We start from the raw sequence: 18720 nt of genomic DNA, 5'->3' as shown, positions 1-18720 counted from the left end.
GCGCGCTTTCCTGCTTACTGCAGTACGCTATTCTTGCATGTCTGTTTACTTCGTGTTGCATGCAAAAATTGAGCGACTTCCTTAATTGCCGCGTTGATTGACGAAGCTGTTTTGTCCTCGTGAAAACACTGCAGTGCGTGCAGTTTTATTCTGTGGGTTCGACAGATTGACTAAATGTTGTAATTTCGTCTTACGCGACTTGTTAAGAAATAGTTTTCTCACATTTGTGAAGGTCTTAAAAGGGGGGTTCCACTGTTCTGCCATTTATGATCAAGAGGACCAAAGGAGTAACAGTCAGCTGTCCCATGCAGAGAGAGAGAGAGAGAGAGAGAGAGAGAGAGAGAGAGAGAGAGAGAGAGAGAGAGAGAGAGAGAGAGAGAGAGAGAGAGAGAGAGAGAGAGAGAGAGAGAGAGAGAGAGAGAGAGAGAGAGTGGTTTGACAAAATGGAAACCTTCAAAGAAAGAAACATTCAAATTTCACTGTTTATTTTCAGGAGTTCTAAGGAGGATAAGACATTTTACCAAGTATGAAATTTTATTTAATGGGTTTGAAATTCAATGCCTCTTGAAGATACATTCCTTTTGTTCCCGATCAACTACACCTCTACAAATGAGATGACTTACATGCACGCATGCAAAAACTCTGCATCTAGTGTGGAATGGAGATTCCTTGCTAAATTTATTTTGTAAATGACACTAACTTGGCAAATTAATGCACATACATTCACAAATTCCAAATCTGCACAGCAAGAAAGAAACAAGGCTGTTTCTTTTTAATATATTTGAGCCTGCATGGGAAAACCAGGCTAAATGGGAACATTTTTACTTTTTGAAATGATATGAAACTTTAAACTTTGACAAATATTTTAAAAAAAAGAAAAAAAGAATTGATCTAACTGTAAATTTTTTGTACAGTGCTGTTTTCAAATACACAAGTGAAATCCTTTTGGGATGATGAAGTGGGATGATCAATAAAGCGATTTAGCAGTACATCTGAAGATTGATAATTTTATCCCTTCTGTCTTATTTCCATTGTACATGTAGCCGAAAATTGCTCGCTGCGTCTTTAGCCGGGTTTTCCCATGCAGGCTCACATACTTCCAAACAGAAGGATGATTTTATCACATGTACATGCAAACTTTTATCTACCTTCTGTGTGAAAATGTGTCGCATCAAAGTACATGTATCAGATCATGTTATCGTAGCATCAAACTCTGTACATGAACACTTTTCTGCTCCTGTGTGTTTCAACATATGTCGCTTTAAATGTCCGGAGTGTGTGACACCTTGCTTTTTCTTCTGTATGTTTTAACATGTCGCTTCAAATGACCACCTTAGGAACCAGCCATCCTTTTTCTCTCCTGTATGTGTAAACATGTGTTGCTTCAAACTACAAGACTGAACTTTGTATCACGCACTGTACATGCAAACTTTTATACGCCTGTGTGTTGAACTGTGTCGCTTCAAATTACCAGACTGTGTGAACCTAGAATCACATTAAATTGGTTCGCACGGCATTTTCACTTTGAAATGTAAGGACTTTTTAAGAACCTTTAAGAACCCTCACCCGAAAAATTAAGAAAACATTCAACAACGAAGTACTCACCTAAAAGCATTCACGCGTTATATAAATTTAATGGTGGAATTTTTACTTTTTTGCTCTTGCCAGGACAAGCAGATTGTACATTGCAATTCCACACCATGTAAAAGAAAGTCACTGAAGGAATTTCCTTTTTTTTTTTATTATCTCTTTTTGTTACCTGAAAATTATATCATTGTACACTTCATCATGCACGGAAGCATTACCACTATTGTGACTAACACTATTGTGACTAGCACTGCCACGGCGTTAACGTCATGCCTGCCCAAGCTTGCCACCAAGAAACTTCCCAAAAAACAGTAACTAAAGAAATCTGTCTAGCAAGCTTGAATTAAGTCCAATCACCACCAAATTTTGTGTACTAATTAAAAAATGGATTTCCAGTTCAGTCGTGCTATTTATAAGTTTGTCACGCGATTTGTTTTAGCAAAGGGGGTAAGAAAGGGGGATAATTTGTGTTTTTTAACGTTTTTTGTTTGTTTTTGTTTTTCCACTGCTTTTTTAAAAGTTATTTTTTAACAGAAAGTATTATATATAATGTAATAACCAAACAAGGTGTAAAACCTATGAATTAGCTGAAATATTGTTAACATTGTACACAGAAATAAGGAGACAGTACAAAGAGAAAAACAAGCAAATCACGCATTCACTCACAGCATCCTGACTCAAATCTGTGACACTCACCAAATGATGTCCAGGTAATCCATACATTGAATACAGGGATCGACACTAACGGGGGCGGGGGGCAGAACGCCCCAGAGTTTTGTGTTCCGCCCCAAACATTGCCGAAGCTTGGGGCCCACTCCGCCCCAGGATAAATTCCAACAATGACAAACCGAAAATTCTAATGCCAGAGCCAATCACTAAAAATTGCCAGTCAAAGTCGTCACTGAAATTTGCGTTACGATCAATGCCGCAGTCAAGGAAAAAAACCACATTGAAATCGTTGAAGGACAATGCCGCAAGGGAAATAACTCCTAGATTGCGCTCTTTAGCGTGAGAGATAAGTATCGCCTTCAAATGCCAAACGCAAAATGTGGCGACACATCCCTGGTGTAAAAAGACATGGAAATGAAGATGAAGAACAGGGTGGAGAGAAACGAAAAAAGGAGACTGATGCAGCCAAAAGCGCGAAACGCTGTCGTAATTTCAATGTCAAATGGTTGAAAGAATTTCCCTGGCTTCAGTATGATGAAGAAAAACAGACAATGCATTGCCGCACTTGAATACTGAGAGTGGGCCCCAGATTTTTGTTTTCCGCCCCAGCAATTTCCAGTGTGGCCCCATGCCAAATAAGTTAGTGTCGACCCCTGGAATATGTCACATGTTCACAACAAAGTACCAACTGTACACCTATTCTTTCTTTCTTTATTTGGTGTTTAACGTAGCTTTCAACCACGAAGGTTATATCGCGACGAGGGAAAGGGGGGAGATGGGATAGGGGAAAGGGGGGAGATGGGATAGAGCCACTTGTTAAGTGTTTCTTGTTCACAAAAGCACTAATCAAAAAATTGCTCCAGGGGCTTGCAACGTAGTACAATATATGACCTTACTGGGAGAATGCAAGTTTCCAGTACAAAGGACTAAACATTTCTTACATACTGCTTGACTAAAATCTTTACAAACATTGACTATATTCTATACAAGAACTGTACACCTATGCACATTTCAGTTTCACAGGACAATGGTTACTCTCCTTCGCCATTGATGCTATAATAGCGTCTCATTTCGCGCTTATAGTCCTTCGTTGAGTGGTAGATGCTGAAGCATGGGTCTGGACACAGAGGGACTTTGCAGGCATTGCACATGTAGGAGGTCTGCACTCTCCTGAGGTAGGTCAGTCTTTTCCCAGAAGCAATGGTACAGCACTCGCAGTTTCTGACCGCCCGCATGCGCTTTGCGGTGGGTGGGTTAGGGACTAGTCTGTGAGGGTTGTCAGCATGGCTGAGTCGCTCGAAGTCCATTGGCTTGACCCGCATCCTTTTCTTTGGTGGTTCTTCAGCTTCAACCCCTCCTGCTGCTGCTTCAACCTCTCCTGCTGCTGCTTCATCATTACCTTGTCCTTCATCGTCACCAGCCAAAATCTCTCCATCCTGTCGCTCCGCGTGTGGGTCAGCGGGATCTTGTCGCTCCGCTACTCCACAGTTTGTCAGCTGCATGACGAGGTCAAGGACAAAATCTGCCTGGGGTTTGGGTTTATCCTCATATTTGTTGAACAGAATCATGGCTTGGACCAAGGCCATGTGGAGTAAGTGAGTGGCCGCTCTCTTCCACCACTTCACAGTCTTTCTGTTGAAAGAATAGTAGCTGAGGTGCTGGTCGAAGTGATCAACGCCATTCATGCTTTTGTTGTACTCGTGTACAAGCATCGGCTTCACCGCATTCCTGGCTTTTTCTCCTCTCTGGCGCTGCTCCCTTGTCAGTCGTACTGTCTTGCCAGTGTCCACAGGCTCCGCCGTGAACTTTGAGCTCAGCAACATGAAATCTTTTCGATCATTGTATCGAACAGCAATGACATTGTTTTTTTGCCGAACAACGGTCTTTCCCTTCGCCAATTTCATATCCTTGCTTGAAATGTCGGTAGGATTTCCTCTTCGATGTTTTGGGACAGTGCCAACGTAAGAAGTGCCGTTCTCCTGCATGTAAGTCACAAGGTCGGATGAGGTGAAGAATGAGTCGGTGAAGATAGTGTGACCTTTGTTGCGGTAATCTTCTGTTAGAGCTTTGACCACATTTGTGCCATGATCAACTTCTCTTTTGTTGCCATCTTTTCCTGTGTACATTTTCATTTTCACGATGTAGCCGCTTGAGCTTTCATAGAGGCAGTACAGCTTCATTCCGTAGCGGCATGGTTTGTTGGCAATAAACTGTCTCCAGGCCACACGTCCACGCCATGGCATAACGGACTCATCCACAGCCATGTTTTCTTCCGGGTAATACACAGAAGAAAACCTTTCCTGCAGGTGACTGAAGAACGGTTGAATCTTGTAGAGCTTGTCATAGTCAGGACTGCCTGGCAGGGGTGCTTCCTCATTGTCATTGAGATGCCAGAAAGTGAAGAGGGCGAGGAATCTGTCACGTGGCATGACCTGCAATACAGCAATATATATAAATATATAGTATGTGAGGTAATAATAAAATGTGCACTATGTATAGGTTACAACACGAGTGGTTTTTTATATGGCTTGTATTTCAGTCAAGACCCAGCGGATGAATATCATCGGGAGACACGAGCCTCTGGCGAGTGGCTCTCGATTGATATTCCCGCTGGGTCTTGACTGAAATACAAGCCATATAAAAAACCACGAGTGTTGTAATCTGTATATCCCATTCTACCATCAAACACAAAGTGTAGACTACTAGCGGCACTGTTGCGATCTGTGCAGGGTAAAACTGTTGCCAGCGAGACTTAGCCCTTTTGCAACCTTAAACTAAGTGACCGTCGCTGAAAAAATAAAACGAATGAGTGCATCGATAAGTACGCGGTAACACTACTTTCAGACCATTTAAAAGCTTTAAGTAAAGGTTCATAAGTTGCAAGAAAGTAATGAAGTCGAATAGAAATTAATTTAGTTGAAGCGCACAATTCTTTTGTTTTGCGTTTCAGGTCGGCAGAACGGGCGAAACGGGTTTGGGACCCATTTGGCTTACTCGATTCAGAATCGATTCCACGTTGTTTTTCTCGAACGTGTGTACTGATTAGGCTTATTGACAGAGAAGCAAATTTTAGGGAACAAATATGTAGGTTTAGATTTAACCATTTGCTCCCTATTTGAAATGTATCTACGTGATAAACTGTTTTGGGAGTGTGTTTGCATGGATGAACTTAAACTGGTATGGGTGTGAGGAAAACGCGACCGACACGTCTGTCACCGCCGATTGATTGCATTTTGAAGGAATATGACTGGATTACGGAAAAATATGTGGACTTACTGCAGAGCCAGGCAAAAGAGTAGACTTGCTCGCAAAACACGTAAAACAGCCGATGTTTGATAGCTGAAGGCGCACACCAAAACACACTACCGACAGATTCTCAAAAGTCGTCTGCTAACGATGCAAGGGGAGGGTACTCGTGTTTTTGTTTTGGTTCGCTAGCATCTGGTTATCTTGTAAGTTGAATGTTCGTTTTTTTCGACCTGCATTGCTTTCATAATGAAAGAAACTTTTGCTTATTGCATCTCATACATCAGATCAGTTCTGAGATTCATTTTTGCGTGCAACTGATTTGGTTTTCTGAGCCGTGCAATACGATTTTAGAACTTCATACAAATGTGTCACATTGTTCGGCGCGAGGTCAAAGGTCGGGAGGAAAGTAGTCCTTTGCCCAAATCGGAATCTTCACTATCATATATTTTTTGGAGTCCATGATGTATTTATTGAGCTATAAAAATACAACATATATACCCATACTGAAGTAACAGAGACAAAGAAGGGAGGTCATGGGATATGGAATAAATAATTCATAAATGACAATATATAATTGCAATAGTGATATAAATTTTAAAATAATAAATATAATATGAAGAGCAGTACACACACAAAAAAAGGAAGAAAACAATTATAACATTTTTTTGTGGTTTTTTTGTTTGCCGCCCAGCCGACCACGAAGAGCCATATCAGGGCGGTGCTGCTTTGACATTTAACGTGTGCCACACACAAGACAGAAGTCGCAGCACAGGCTTCATGCCTCACCCAGTCACATTATTCTGACACCGGACCAACCAGTCCTAGCACTAACCCCATAATGCCAGACGCCAGGCGGAGCAGCCACTAGATTGCCAATTTTAAAGTCTTAGGTAAGACCCGGCCGGGGTTCGAACCCACGACCTCCCGATCACGGGGCGGACGCCTTACCACTAGGCCAACCGTGCCGGTAATTATACAATTATGGTGACATACCTTGTTGAAGAACGGCGTCTCCATGATTGAATTTGTCGACCAGTATGATCTTTCTGTGGGCTTGCTGACAACACCCATGGCCATCAATATTCCTATGAGCTTTCTCATCTCAGTTGAATCAGTGCCAGTATCACAGTCCCATCGTTTCAGGTAATAGAAGTCGGGCAAGTGCTCCTTTACCTGCTTTGCAAACTTGTTTGTCTCCAAGACAAAACGATCGATGACAACATTGTCGACAAACAATGTGAAATATCCCAGTGGGGTCCTGTCAGTGGGAAGTGGAACTGTCATGCCAGAGACACCAGTGTATGTTGGTATGTCCTCTTCGCTGATGAGCCCAAAAGGATTAGGAGGCTCTAGCCAGCCATTGTTGTCGTCAGTGCTGCCACACCCCCTAGCACCTCCACGATTCCGAGATGTGCGTGTACCACCCCTGCCACGTGTAATTTGCTGACTCGTAGATCTAGATCTACTAGCAACAACAGGGTGAGGCACTGGCACTGTTTCTTCCTCACTTTCACTGCTAATATCGCTTTCTTGAGGCGAAAACGACACGTCCGAATCATGATTGACAGGATCCTCAAGATCCAACATCCGGAGAATCTGCTCCCGTGACAAGGCTCGCCTTCGATTCATTTTTTTTGTTAGAAAAAAACACGCTAATCTTCTACAATTTGCACATGGCAGAAGAGCAAGTCACATGTATCAAGGGAAACAACTCAATTTATTGCAAGCTTCAAAAACCGGGAAGCAATCACGAGTCGTGTACCTTGTATGTCTGTTACTCAAATAGTCACTTTCCGTCCATGGGCGTGTCAGCGCTGTTACTAATTTAGTCACCTCCCGTCGCGAAAGTGTTAACACTAAATTTGTATGAATTTTGGGCAAATAATTTTTGATCGAGGCTGAATTTCTTCCCAACTAAGAAAATTGTAATGACAAATTCAAACATGATTTTTTTGTATTTTTGATCAGTTCCCGAATAAAATAGATATAGATATGTCATGTTTGCTTTAACAATTTGCACAAATATTAGGCAAAACTGTATTCGCGGAGACGCGCTCACCGTCTCAACCTTCGGGTTTCGGCTAACCTAGCCTTACTTGTCTCTATGATAACCTGATTCTGGGCATTCAGTGTACATCTTGTAGCTACATGTTGACTCAATGTTATTTATTGACTCACACGAGTGGATTTGTTTGTTACTTCACACAGACGATGTTTGTTTGTTGTTTGACACAACCAAAAAATACGTTTTTGTTACCTATAACTTGTTCAGTTTGTTTCCCCTGACTGCATTTTGTTCGGAATACGCTCTAAATGTGAAGCAAAAAAAACTTGTTACTATATACTATGGCTTTTTGTTATCTGTCTTGTGTGTTTAGATCCCATGTTACGTTAAACTTGTGTGATGTTACACAACATTCCGACCACCCCTCGTATCCAAAAAGATTAAACTTATCTTTTGTTTAGCATGGCAACGTGACATATGTCTATATCTTTCACATAAACCGTAATAACAACCTATTCAGACACTTTCAATTTCCATGATGCATGTCACACTTTAGGTACACAGCTTTATGGAATGACCCACATGCATACTTTTTCACTCCTGTATACATGTGTGAACGTGTGTCGGTTTAAACTACCAGACCGTTTGAATATAGCATCACATTCTGTACATGCATACTTTTTCACTCCTGTATGTGTTAACATGTGTTGCTTGAAAGTACTAGATCGTGCAAACCTGGCAGCACACTCTGTGCATGCATACTTTTTCACTCCTGTATGTGTTAACATGTGTCGGTTCAAACAACCAAACCGTGCAAACCTAGCAGCACACTCTGTGCATGCATACTTTCTCTGACCTGTATGTGTTAACATGTGTTGCTTGAGAGTACCAGACTGTGCAAACCTGGCAGCACACTCTGTGCATGCATACTTTTTCACTCCTGTATGTGTGAACATGTGTTGCTTCAAATTACCAGACTGTTTGAATCTAGCATCACATTCTGTACATGCATACTTTTTCACACCTGTATGTGTTAACATGTGTCGGTTTAAACTACCAGACTGTTTGAATCTAGCATCACATTCTGTACATGCATACTTTTTCACTCCTGTATGTGTTAACATGTGTTGCTTCAAATTACCATATCGTGTGAATCTAGCATCACATTCTGTACATGCATACTTTTTCACACCTGTATGTGTTAACATGTGTCGGTTTAAACTACCAGACTGTGTGAAATTAGCATCACATTCTGTACATGCATACTTTTTCACTCCTGTATGTGTTAACAGGTGTTGCTTCACATCATCAGTCTTTGTTAACCCAGCACACTCAATACTTGAAGGTTCCTCTTGTTTCAGCCAGGTATCACACTTTGCACTTGCAGGTTCCTCTTGTTTCACCCTGGTATCACACTTTGCACTTGAAGGTTCCTCTAGTTTCACCCAGGTATCACACTCAGCACTTGAATGTTCCTCTTGAACTTTCACCCAGGTATCGCTGTGGGTGCTGTCTACAGCTTGTCCTTCCAATGTCGACACTGTTGGCATGGCAGATGTGTTCTCTGTGGCCACAACCTCGCTGAATGGCACTGGAAAAAAAAACCCACCCAAAGACATCCATTTAAGAATATGATTTATCATTAGTATCAAATGTTTCTCCTAGCTGCTTCCTGTTTTGGACAATGTCATTCTTCTTTCTGATTCAACACACCCAAAGCAGAAGCAGCCAATTTCAAAGGCAACAGAAAACCATCTCTTATTACACATTGTTAGGCTTGATGATTACACCCAAAACAAAAGATTAACAAACATTGAAGTATTTGAACAATTAGATTTTTTTTAAGTTTCTAAATGAATCCAAATATACAACATGGAAGCAATTCCTTCACTCATCCATGGTATCTTGTGAAGACAGGGTCAATTGATATGATGAAATCATTGGAGGTTTTGTAGAGAGTGACATCACCATATATATATAACTATATTCCGTCACCCTGTATAGGACATTTCATCTTTATCCCACGACCTATCAAAGGGGATTTTGGTATTGAAATGTCATCACAAGGTTAAGACAAGAAGAGCAAACGCTCGATCGAGTCACTTTCGCAGTTCTGAATATTATATGAGGCATCAGATGGACAGGAAGAAATTGCTATTCACAACACAATACAGATGTAAATAATTTGATGTAAAGAATAATCCTATAAAGTTTGAATCAAATCCGATGAATAGTTTCAGAGATATGATATTTCAATTTTTTTCCTTCAAGACATACCTGTGACCTTGAAAAAGGTCAAAGGTCACCAAAGCAGACGTCAAAGTGTAGAGGTCACTGGGAGTCACGTTCACATAAAATTTGAGCCCGGTCACTTTTATAGTTTCCGAGAAAAGCCCAACGTTAAGTTGTGTGTTGCCGAACAGAAAAGGCTAGTTATCTCCCTTGTTTTTCTGATAACGTTCGTAAAAGGCTACAGATGTAAATACTTTGATGTAAAGAATAATCCTACAAAGTTTCAATCACATCCGATGAACTTTGTCAAAGATATAAAATGTCTAATTTTTCCTTTGACGCTGACCTGTGACCTTGAAAAAGGTCAAAGGTCAACGAAACCATCGTTAAAGTGTAGAGGTCATTGGAGGTCACGACTAAACAAAATATGAGCCGGATCGCTTTGATAGTTTCCGAGAAAAGTCCAACGTTAAGGTGGTGTCTACGGACGGCCGGCCGGACAGACTAACACTGACCGATTACATAGAGTCACTTTTTCTCAAGTGACTCAATAAATCATCAGGACAAAATTGTCATTACAAGATTAGACTGTATTTTGTTTGTGGTCTGCTTTGGAGCTTGACACTAACAGACTGTAATTGCCACTTCATTAACCAACAAATATGCAAAATCCACTGTGTTTGAGCCACTGTTCCTTGTTTTTTTACTCATTTGTGAACAATAAAACAGCTAGAACAGTTTTCTGGGACTGCAAGGGGAAGCTCAGAAGACTGTTCTAGCTGTTTTAATGCACGAGTTTAACTGCCACTTTTCAGTGGCTTGCTCAGTAGTTCTATGAGTATAGCTCTGCTATGTTGTGTTCCACGTTGTCTTTGGTGTACAGGTTACAACACTCGTGATCCCACAGGCTCGTGGATCCCTATGATATTCATCCGCTGGGTCTTGACTGAAATACAAGACATATAAAAAAACACTCGTGTTGTAACTAGCTATACATATATGTACATGTTTGTACTCCCTCTAAACACAATTAACTCAGAAAATGTCCACATCCCCCAATTTTCAACTCCAGTTGCATCACCAGCTCAGCCAGCAAGAAAGACATTTTCAGAATTTGTCATTTTTCACATCTGAGGTGATTCTAGCCTTACCATAAGGATGTGGTTCAGTCATGTGCCAACACTCTTCAGCCACATCAATCTCTATCTTGACATCGGACAAAACTGCTGTGTCTCCTTCCTCCATGCTGTTGTGAGAAGCCATGGTCCCTGCTGTGAGCAAAACAAGATTCAGCAATTCATAGAAGCTGACAAAATGGCTTTCAGTGATTATATTAATTCCAATAAAAGTATTTTATTGCAGAGCTGTGGTTGTTCCTTTCTTTATTTGGTGTTTAACGTCGTTTTCAACCGTTCAAGGTTATATCGCGACGGAGGGAAGGGGGGTGATGGGATAGAGCCATTTGTCAATTGTTTCTTGTTCACAAAAGCACTTATCAAAAATTTGCTCCAGGACCCGGCCGGGGTTCGAACCCACGACCTCCCGATCACGGGGCGGACGCCTTACCACTAGGCCAACCGTGCCGGTAGTTTGTTATTGGTTGTGTGTGTGAGTTTTGATAAACCTTTAGTTCGACTGATTGTGATGGGATTGATGGGATAGTTATATGGATGCAAAAAGGTATGCCACACAGTAGTGTGCGGTGAAGTACACAGCATTTGCGAGTTGCCCGAAACGTGTTTTTTCAAAAAGATCTTGCGAATTCTGCACAATTTGGACTCCCATTACCGAATAGGGCCTTTTACACCAAGGCTATTCTAGGCGACCTTGACCTTGGCCCGCTGTGCCTCGGGCAAAGTCAGCCACTTTTGCGCGTTGTTTGAATGGTGGAGCTGTACGATGGTGCACAAACATTGCTGTTATGGCGTGTGTGGAAGTGATTTAAGAGACCGTGAGAGATCACACATGGCCGGTGTTGGATGGGTACCGTTTTCCAAACCCTCTAGAAATTTAGAAAAGTGCCGAAAATGGATTAAACTATGTGGAAGAACGATCGACAGGTTCAACATCGAAAAAGTCAACAAAGACACCTACATTTGCACAAAACACTTCGTCGGGGGGCACTTGAAAATGACATGCTGCTTTTCTTCATAAGTATAAATGGAACAAAAAAGATTGTACCATGCTTTGACTTTATGTGCTGAGAGATTTTGTTTGTTTGTTTATTTGTTGCTTAACGTCCAGCCGACTACGCAGAGCCATATCAGGACGAGGAAGGGGGGGATGAAGGGGGCCACTTGTCAAGCGATTCCTGTTTACAAATGCACTAACCCATTACTTGTGTCCCAGCAGGCTTTAGTAAAACTAAATTAATACCTACTGGAAGATTACCAGTTTCCAGTATGTTAAAATAGGCTTAACCTATCTACTGCTGGACTTACATCAGAACACTAACAGATTAAACTATACATGAATCGCGAGACAAGCGGCAAGAGAAGAGATTTTTGGAAAAAATACAGGTGAATGAGCAAGAAGGCAGAAAAAAGAAAAGAATTCACGAAGAAAAAGAGAGCATGACAGGAAAGAGGAACCAAAAATCTACCTAACAGCAAACTAGAAAGCTCCTGCGGTTCCAAAAACAGGAGGGGCCTTTAATTTCATAACCGCAGTGCCCCACTGCGGGATGTGCTGAGAGAGGAAGAAATGTTTTAATGTAGCTTTTTCATATCCCCATAAACCAAAGTGTGATACTGCAGCTAGTTAGCAAAACAATTTCACTGAAAAACTAGACAGCAAGTGACACATAGTCTACAAACCAATGAACACGAAGGCATTTAAGAAACAGGATCATTCTTTTAATCTTGTCTAAAATTTTGAACATGAATCTCACTGCAAAAACACAATCTGACAGAAGTGGCAGAAAAACAAAACTACTTCAGCATACAAATGGCCCAAAGAATATGGTCTGAAATCAGACAAAAAGCATGACAGCTCGGTGCTTGCAGTTGCATACAACAAGAACACAAAAATGAAAACAAATGGTCAAACTGAAGTATGTGTCGTTCAAAGGAAAAATGGTTTACCTCAAGGAAAAAGACTGAGAGACATCACATAACTGTACAAGATCACAAGAACTATTGGTTGTAATCATGAGTACAACTAGACTGAAATGATAAATAATGTGCATCACAGTACTATTCAAGCACTAAAAAGTGCCTTCCACTAGCTTGTCACCAAATAAACAAAGTAGGTTGTAACAAAATTGCAGATTAATAAACAAAATAGTTCAATCAATAGTATGTCACACCTGACATTAAACTAGTAATTTCCATCACTATCCTTTTCAGGCATTAAAAATAGTTCAAAGCAGCTAGCCCCACATAGAAGTAAGAGGCTCATTCACAAGCTAGTTACAAGCTTTTCATTCTTTTGTTTTTCTCAAAAGAAAATTCATAGTATCACAACAGTATTCACAGCAGGCAGTTTTAAATCACGCAAGGGCATTCTCCAGGTGTGTTCACGAAATACATTGTAATTTAAACAGAGACAATTTTCAGTTCACGCGTGAAGATGATTTTACTGACCAAGTTTCTCCCCATATATTTCATAACCCTGCAGGTGAAAATGGGAATACCAGCACAGAATGATTGTCAGTGAAAAATTAATACCAACACTTCAAACTATATCACTCATCATAAAACAGAAACTGTGACTCCAGAGTGGATTTAAATGAAAATCAAAAAGTGGAAAAACTCATACTCCAAGTGTTTCAAACTACATCACTCATCATAAAACAGAAGCTATGACTTGGATTTAAATGAAAATCAAAACGCGGAAAAACTCATACTCTGATAATTGTTGTCCAAGTGTTTCAAACTACATCACTCATCATAAAACAGAAGCTGTGACTTGGATTTAAATGAAAATCAAAACGCGGAAAAACTCATACTCTGATAATTGTTGTCCAAGTGTTTCAAACTACATCACTCATCATAAAACAGAAGCTGTGACTTGGATTTAAATGAAAATCATAACGCGGAAAAACTCATACTCTAATAATTGTTGTCTAAGTGTTTGTGTGGTTAAAAAAACAAATGTACCTGATCATGAATGAAATCAGAGCAACCCATATGATCATTAACCATTCACTGCCACTGGTCCATAGGTATACTCTTTTCAAAAAGGAGATGGGTATGGAAGAGGCAGTGCTACTGTTAGTAATTCAAAGTGCCATACATCCCATCCTAGTGCTGTGAAATGGGGATATATTCAATATTTCATGGAAGCTAACTAATATTTGCATGTATGCATGCAAACATACTGTCTGTACTAATACAGTAAAAGCATTATTGAGGGTGAACAGCCTGCTTAACTTGGTTTCAGTGAGGAGTAACAATACTAACAATAACAATATTAACATGCCTATGTTGTGAAATGTAAGAGTACTTGCCCCCCCCCCCCCCCCCCCCCCCCCCACTGGCAAAATCCCAGCAGAATGTCCCCATCTTCGCTGACGATTATGCACAGTTTATATGAGGAAGTGTGCAGGTAGGTTGTCTGCCTCTGTGTCGGTTTTACCTCCGCGGTGTAGACGAAAAACTTTTCCACTTCTGCACATGTATCTCAAGTTGAGCACAAAGTCATGGCCATAAAAAAGGCGTTATATCTTCAAAGGATTTGTAAGCTTTCGCCTTCTTCTGGTCGAAATCGTTCTTTTTCTCAATCAGATACTGAGATAGTTCAGGATGTCAACAACACCGATCCTGGGTGCGTTTGATAGGTCACTTTTTTCTTCGGATGTAAAAGGATCGCGTGGTGGAAATCCGATCTGTCGAAGTTTTTCGGAAAGTTTTTCTTGCACGTCCTGTCTTGTAAAATCCGGATCGATCTAACTAATCGGTAGTTCCAACTGCTGTGCAGTTTTCACAAGTTGCAGCAGACCATCTCGTCTGTATCCAGTAACAGTATCGACAGCGAGTTTGCCCGTACCCAAGGGGAGTAACTCAAAATTACTCAGCGCGCGGTCAGCTGTAAAAGGCCCTATTTGATAACCTGCATTACTACAACCAACAATTGAGCAAGTGTATATGTCACCAAAATGTAATGAACTTAAAGTTTATGCAAGAACTCTTATGAAAATACAACGTCGCGTTCAATCGTCTTTAGCGCCATGGTTTGCTGTGCAGACGATGCAGAGATGCTCGACTAATCAGAATCGCATTAGGTATCGAGTTTATCTTCTTTCTTCCATGTACTTGATCATGTAGCGCCAGAACTGGAAGAAGAAGAAGGAATTAACAAGAAGGGCAAAGCCCATACGACTCACATGCTTGACCTTGACCTTTACATGACCTTGACCTTCAGGGTCAAGGTCAAATAACTAAACCTAGCAACATCATACACTAAGAACTGCTTTACACATTTTTCCTACCAAAATACATGTGACCTTGACCCAAGGTCAAGGTCATCCAAGGTCATGCAACACAAAGCTGTTAATTCAAGACATAGGAAGTACAATGGTGCTTATTGGCTCTTTCTACCATGAGATATGGTCACTTTTAGTGGTTCACTACCTTATTTTGGTCACATTTCATAAGGGTCAAAGTGACCTTGACCTTGATCATATGTGACCAAATGTGTCTCATGATGAAAGCATAACATGTGCCCCACATAATTTTTAAGTTTGAAACAGTTATCTTCCATAGTTCAGGGTCAAGGTCACTTCAAAATATGTATACAATCCAACTTTGAAGAGCTCCTGTGACCTTGACCTTGAAGCAAGGTAAACCAAACTGGTATCAAAAGATGGGGCTTACTTTGCCCTATATATCATATATAGGTGAGGTATTCAATCTCAAAAACTTCAGAGAAAATGGGAAAAATAGCTGTTTTTTAGGCAACATTTATGGCCCCTGCGACCTTGACCTTGAAGCAAGGTCAAGATGCTATGTATGTTTTTTGGGGCCTTGTCATCATACACCATCTTGCCAAATTTGGTACTAATAGACTGAATAGTGTTCAAGAAATATCCAACGTTAAAGTTTTCCGGACGGACGACTCGGGTGAGTACATAGACTCACTTTTGCTTCGCATGTGAGTAAAAAAAACCCACTTTCTACGCATGACAGAATTCCGCGAAAATGTAAACTGGTGTATTGTGACTAGCTCAGCCTCTCCCTTATTTTCCTGCCAGCCTGAGCCTGCCGCCATCAATGTTTAATGAAGGCAGTAGTTGTCAACAACCCTGTCTAGCAGACCTAAATGAAGCTCAATCATCCCCAAATGTGCCATACTTAATGAACAAAGGATGTTGTGTATAACTATTATATTTATAACCTTATTCTGCAAAAAACAACAACACAGAGCACAGACAGAAAATGCGAATACCTAGAGCATCCCGAAACACAAACTGTCAAACATAACAAAACACAGGAGTAAGTGAAACTGACCAAATTATATCCAGGTACCACCACCACACACAGTTCTTACACCACTTTCTTTTTTACTTTTGATGCTAATTGCTATTCCTTCAAGCTGGCCAAAAACTATTCCTCATCTGAAGGATCGTCAAGTTTAAGCATACGGAAAAGGTTGCTTTCGATACATTATTTTTCTAGATAGAAAATTGCGCAAAACTGATTGATGTAAACTTTGTTAATGTTAGTCTGCACAAAATAAATGACAACAAATAAATACCTCACGAAACGGGGGTTCAAGCCCACAAAGTGCTCAACAAACTGACCTGAGCGATCGAGAAGAAGAAGAAGAAGCAACAAACTGACAGGTGGCTGTAGGAAGTACCTATACGTCTGCCAGCCTTACTGATCTCACATAATCATAATGATAAACTCCATATATACTGACTATCTCCCTTCCCATCAAAAAATTAATGTTGTTGATCAAAGTTTGGGCCTGTATTCCACTCGTGTCGTCTCACTCTTCAAGTTGGTTTTTTTCACATACATTCTTCTTCTTCTTCTGCGTTCGTGGGCTGAAACTCCCATGTACACTCGTGTTTTTTGCACGAGTGGAATTTTTACGTGTATGACCGGTTTTTCCCCCGCCATTTAGGCAGCCATACGCCGTTTTCGGAGAAAGCATGCTGGGTATTTTCGTGTTTCTATAACCCACCGAACTCTGACATGGATTACAGGATTTTTCGTGCGCACTTGGTCTTGTGCTTGCGTGTACACACGGGGGTGTTCGGACACCGAGGAGAGTCTGCACACAAAGTTGACTCTGAGAAATAAATCTCTCGCCGAATGTGGGGACGAACTCACGCTGACAGCGGCCAACTGGATACAAATCCAGCGCGCTACCGACTGAGCTACATCCCCGCCCCTTTCACATACAAATTTGCTTGCACGCAAATTATTTCTTTTCTCATGCAAGGAACAAAACCAATCGTTGCATTTTCTGATAAATCGAATTTTAGGTGATATCTGTCAGTGTCAAATTCCATCACAAATCTGCAAGATCTTGACATGCTTTTCTCCTCCTGGATAATTTCACCTCTTGAAATTGACGGGGCAGCAATCAGTCTGGAGTTGGTTTGGGCAGAAGCCCGGCTGCCATCCACATGTAACAAACTGTAACTGGTTTCACAGCCCAGCCAGCGAACTGGTTAAACTACCGACAGTGTCACAGTACCGCCCTGTCATCGAGTCAGACAAACTTTTTATTTCATTCCCGCAAGCGTTTGAAGTAACTATAACCTTAATGCCAACCTTCATTAAATTGTAACGGCGCATGTTAGTCACTTACTCTGTTTCCACTTGCTCGTGGTCAGCTAGTAGGACTTGTCAGTCAGTTGACAGTGCACTTGAAAAAGGCATCATGGCAGCTGCATCTCTGTGCTGTACACCTGTTGCGACCCATCTCGTCATCGGCGCTTTTCCGGAAATGACCTGCGCTTTGTTGGAATTCCAACAATGGCCGCCATTGTAGGAATTCCAACTTAGCGCTACGCGATTCTAGAAATGTACCGCGCGCATAGTGAGAAATCTGCTCTTTCTTAGAATGCGATGTAAAAGGATACAAGTCATGATTGTCAATGATGATCCTTGTGTTTTAAAGTGACCAATGCTTAGTCTTGAAAAAGCAGATGCCGCATTGTATAACGCACCAAATCTTATACCAACGGCGAATTACAAAAAAGCCAAAACACTTTTGATAACTTCGGCGGGCTGTAACAACACAGTTCAACGACCCATCCCACTCGACCAAAACGCACCAATTTTGCGTATTTTTTAACGTTTCAGATCTTACATTTTACAACAACAAAAACACAATAAGAGTGTTCCGATATAACTTTTCACTGGTAACTATCGATTGTAATAATTTTTTACTCTGTATTAACTGATTATATATTAAACTCACACAGTCTCTCTGGGCTGTAGAGACAGCATTACGTCCCTTTACTGAGTAGGCTCTTGTCACTGCATGGTAATCTAGGCTCTTGAAACGTAATGTGCAAGTCTGTGCGCTATATTGATGTGATTGATTGTTGCAAAATGTTGATTCAAATTAAAGATGATTTCAGCCTGTTGTAACAAACTAACACTCTAGATACTCTGAGAAAAAAAAAAATTGTGTTCAAAATAGATCGAGACAGCAGCAACTATAGCTAGCTGCATGCGCTGAGTTTCACTGAGAGAATTGTTACACAGTGTACCCCCACACCCCCAATTCAAGACTTCCCCTGTATAAGACCTAGCTTTTTCATATACCTTATTCATGACCTGTGAAAAGGGTATACTCTTTTGTGCCAGTCGAAGGGTTGCCATTTCTAGAACGAGGCAGCTCGTTTCCGGAAATGCGGCGCTTTGTTGGAAATCAAATGAGGTTTCGGGAAATCCCGATTATTCCAACTCTGCCCCGCCTTCTTACTTTGCGCCCAACACACCCAAACAGAGTAGTTTCCCTTACGACGTCTTTTCGCCTAAACTGCCGGAAAAAACCGGATAGGTGCCCGAAGA

At 41.0% G+C, this 18720-nt stretch overlaps 3 protein-coding genes across 5 annotated transcripts in view; all 3 read right to left on the bottom strand.

Moving 5' to 3' along the window:
- The window catches only part of LOC138965086 (gastrula zinc finger protein XlCGF57.1-like), a 115490-nt gene extending 99675 nt beyond the window's left edge, over positions 1-15815 (bottom strand). The window contains exon 1 of the mRNA XM_070337219.1: positions 15078-15815. The gene's annotated coding sequence lies outside the window, so the exon portion shown is untranslated. The remainder of the gene's footprint in view (positions 1-15077) is intronic.
- On the bottom strand, positions 469-8914 carry LOC138965082 (piggyBac transposable element-derived protein 4-like). Of its 2 annotated transcripts, none has more exons than XM_070337210.1 (2): positions 8777-8914; positions 469-4688 (listed from the first exon to the last, which is right to left on the bottom strand). In XM_070337210.1, the coding sequence occupies exon 2, from the start codon at positions 4683-4685 to the stop codon at positions 3288-3290; it is 1398 nt and encodes a 465-aa protein (XP_070193311.1). In that variant the 5' UTR covers positions 4686-4688; positions 8777-8914; the 3' UTR covers positions 469-3287. The 2 variants fall into 2 exon arrangements, with proteins under 2 accessions (XP_070193311.1, XP_070193310.1); XM_070337209.1 differs by lacking the exon at positions 8777-8914 and adding an exon at positions 6499-7134.
- On the bottom strand, positions 8077-17791 carry LOC138965089 (zinc finger protein 501-like). 2 transcript variants are annotated; one of them, XM_070337223.1, is made up of 3 exons: positions 17507-17791; positions 10894-11010; positions 8077-9101 (listed from the first exon to the last, which is right to left on the bottom strand). In XM_070337223.1, exons 2-3 carry the CDS (start codon positions 11003-11005, stop codon positions 8077-8079), a joined length of 1137 nt encoding a protein of 378 aa, XP_070193324.1. In that variant the 5' UTR covers positions 11006-11010; positions 17507-17791. The 2 variants fall into 2 exon arrangements, with proteins under 2 accessions (XP_070193324.1, XP_070193323.1); XM_070337222.1 differs by having other exon boundaries at positions 10894-11013; positions 17507-17786.
- Between the last annotated feature and the right edge of the window lie 929 nt (positions 17792-18720).

This window comes from Littorina saxatilis, linkage group LG4 (genome assembly GCF_037325665.1).
Source record: "Littorina saxatilis isolate snail1 linkage group LG4, US_GU_Lsax_2.0, whole genome shotgun sequence".
In the NCBI taxonomy this organism is placed as follows: Eukaryota; Metazoa; Mollusca; class Gastropoda; order Littorinimorpha; family Littorinidae; genus Littorina; species Littorina saxatilis.
The sequence above is the reverse complement of the archived record's forward strand: the minus strand, read 5'-3'. Positions and strand labels throughout refer to the sequence as shown.